This window comes from Etheostoma spectabile, unplaced genomic scaffold (assembly GCF_008692095.1).
Source record: "Etheostoma spectabile isolate EspeVRDwgs_2016 unplaced genomic scaffold, UIUC_Espe_1.0 scaffold50, whole genome shotgun sequence".
Lineage (NCBI taxonomy): Eukaryota > Metazoa > Chordata > Actinopteri > Perciformes > Percidae > Etheostoma > Etheostoma spectabile.
The window spans coordinates 127,617-129,415 of NW_022605620.1; the positions used below are offsets into that span (position 1 = coordinate 127,617).

The 1,799-nt window shown below is 43.5% G+C and overlaps 1 protein-coding gene across 1 annotated transcript in view; it reads right to left on the reverse strand.

Moving 5' to 3' along the window:
- Nucleotides 1–56: 56 nt before the first annotated feature.
- Nucleotides 57–1,799, reverse strand: part of spns1 (SPNS lysolipid transporter 1, lysophospholipid) — a 22,969-nt gene continuing 21,226 nt past the window's right edge. Inside the window, exons 12-13 of the mRNA XM_032511874.1 lie at nucleotides 1,566–1,734; nucleotides 57–969 (exon numbers count right to left, since the gene is read on the reverse strand). Coding sequence (XP_032367765.1) covers nucleotides 899–969; nucleotides 1,566–1,734 — 240 coding nt within the window. The 3' untranslated portion in view covers nucleotides 57–898. The remainder of the gene's footprint in view (nucleotides 970–1,565; nucleotides 1,735–1,799) is intronic.

Genomic DNA, 1,799 nt, shown 5'->3' on the forward strand with positions numbered 1-1,799 from the left:
ATATATATATATGTACTTGTTAACACATTTCCATAAAGTGCAAACACACACAAATGCAAAGTTAATTCCTGTTTAATAGCTCAAAAAACAGATTTGCTAAAATAATTTTGAGGTTAACAAACATCTTTGATTATTAACATGGATCCAAAAGGTGTTTTTCCTTCTTTTTAAATAACAAAGTGTGGTGCAGCGTGTGCTCTACCTGCAGAGACAGACGGGGACGGGCGACTTGGTGAAGCTCTCCGGAGCACGCCGAGCTCCGACCTCACGCAAAGGAAACAAAACGAAACGTCCCGGCTCTTTAAAAACTCCCTTTAACACCGGGAACATCTCAAACTACAGACACTAAAAACAACAAAAACACAGCAGCAACATATGTAAAAGATAAACAGATGAATAAAATGATACTCTAACCGCTTGGAGCATTGTCTCCTGCTTCATGGACAACTTTAAGAATATTAGTGTTGCAACTGTTTGACACGTAACACACTGGGTTATTAACCGATTAATAAAGCGTTGTCTATATATATATAAAATAACTCTGGGAGCACGATGCAGCCTGTGTTTTGGTTGTGGTTGCAGAGGATATGAATCCTTTTGTCTCTGGATCTGTGGCTGATCCCAGATCAGCCGACTCAGGGTCCCACTGAGGGTGAGAAAGACATCCATCGGTTACCAGATGATCAGAGAAGCTTCTGTTGCTTCTCTGCAGAGTCACTCGACACCATGTCCAACAAAGTCCTGGGAAAACTCCGTGGCAGCGGCGTGTTCCCGGGCACGGTAAAAATCATAAAAAATATCATATCAAGAGGTTAAAAATAAACTTCTCTGCATGGCAGATGGTCCAATCGGTGGTCACAGTCCTTAAAAACTACAATAACCACGGGTGTGTGTGTCGTCAGATGAGGACACTGGACACCGGGACTCTGGTGGACCGGCCGCTCTTCGGGACAACGATCGGCTCGTCGTCTGTCAACAGAGGAAAGAAACCTTTGTTTATTCTTCTGCCGCACCGCTGAAGATCATCATCATCATCATGGTCATTGCTATGCAAATGCTGATACAAGCCTGTAGAAACACACTGACTTTGGTTACCAAGCAGCAGTAATGGAGAGTGAATCATCACGATACGATATTTAGGTTGCGATGTCATTGCAATACTTAGGTCGCGATACAATATCATCGCGATACAATATCACGATACAATATCGTCGCGATACAATATCGTCGCGATACAATATCACGATACTTAGGTCGCGATACAATATTATTGCAATTTTAACCATACCCTTTTTATATTAAATGTGTATTTCTGTTATTTACAAGATACTGTAAATCTATCCTGTCTTCTCGTATCCCATCCTCCTATCTTATTTTCCTTTCCTATCCTATCTAATCCTATATTATCCTTTCTTCCTATGCTACATTATTCTATCTTATCTTCCTATCCTATACTATTCTATCTTCTCTTCCTATCCTCCTATCCTATCCTATCTTATCTTATCCTGTATTATCCCATCCTATCCTATCTTCCTATCCTCCCATCTCATCCTATCTGATCTGACCTGTGGAGTCGTAGTTCTCGGCCCGCTGGCGGTCTTTTTCGATGAAGAGGGCGGTGGCGAGGAAGAAGCCTCCGCCGATCACAGCCACGAAGGAGCAGAGCAGCAGGGAGAGCTGCAGAGAGCGGAACTGCCACAGGAACGAGTCCTCCTTCCTCAGGGCGTCCGAAACCTGGGAGAGGGACATGGGAGAGAGACATGGGAGAGAGACATGGGAGAGAGACATGGGAGAGAGAC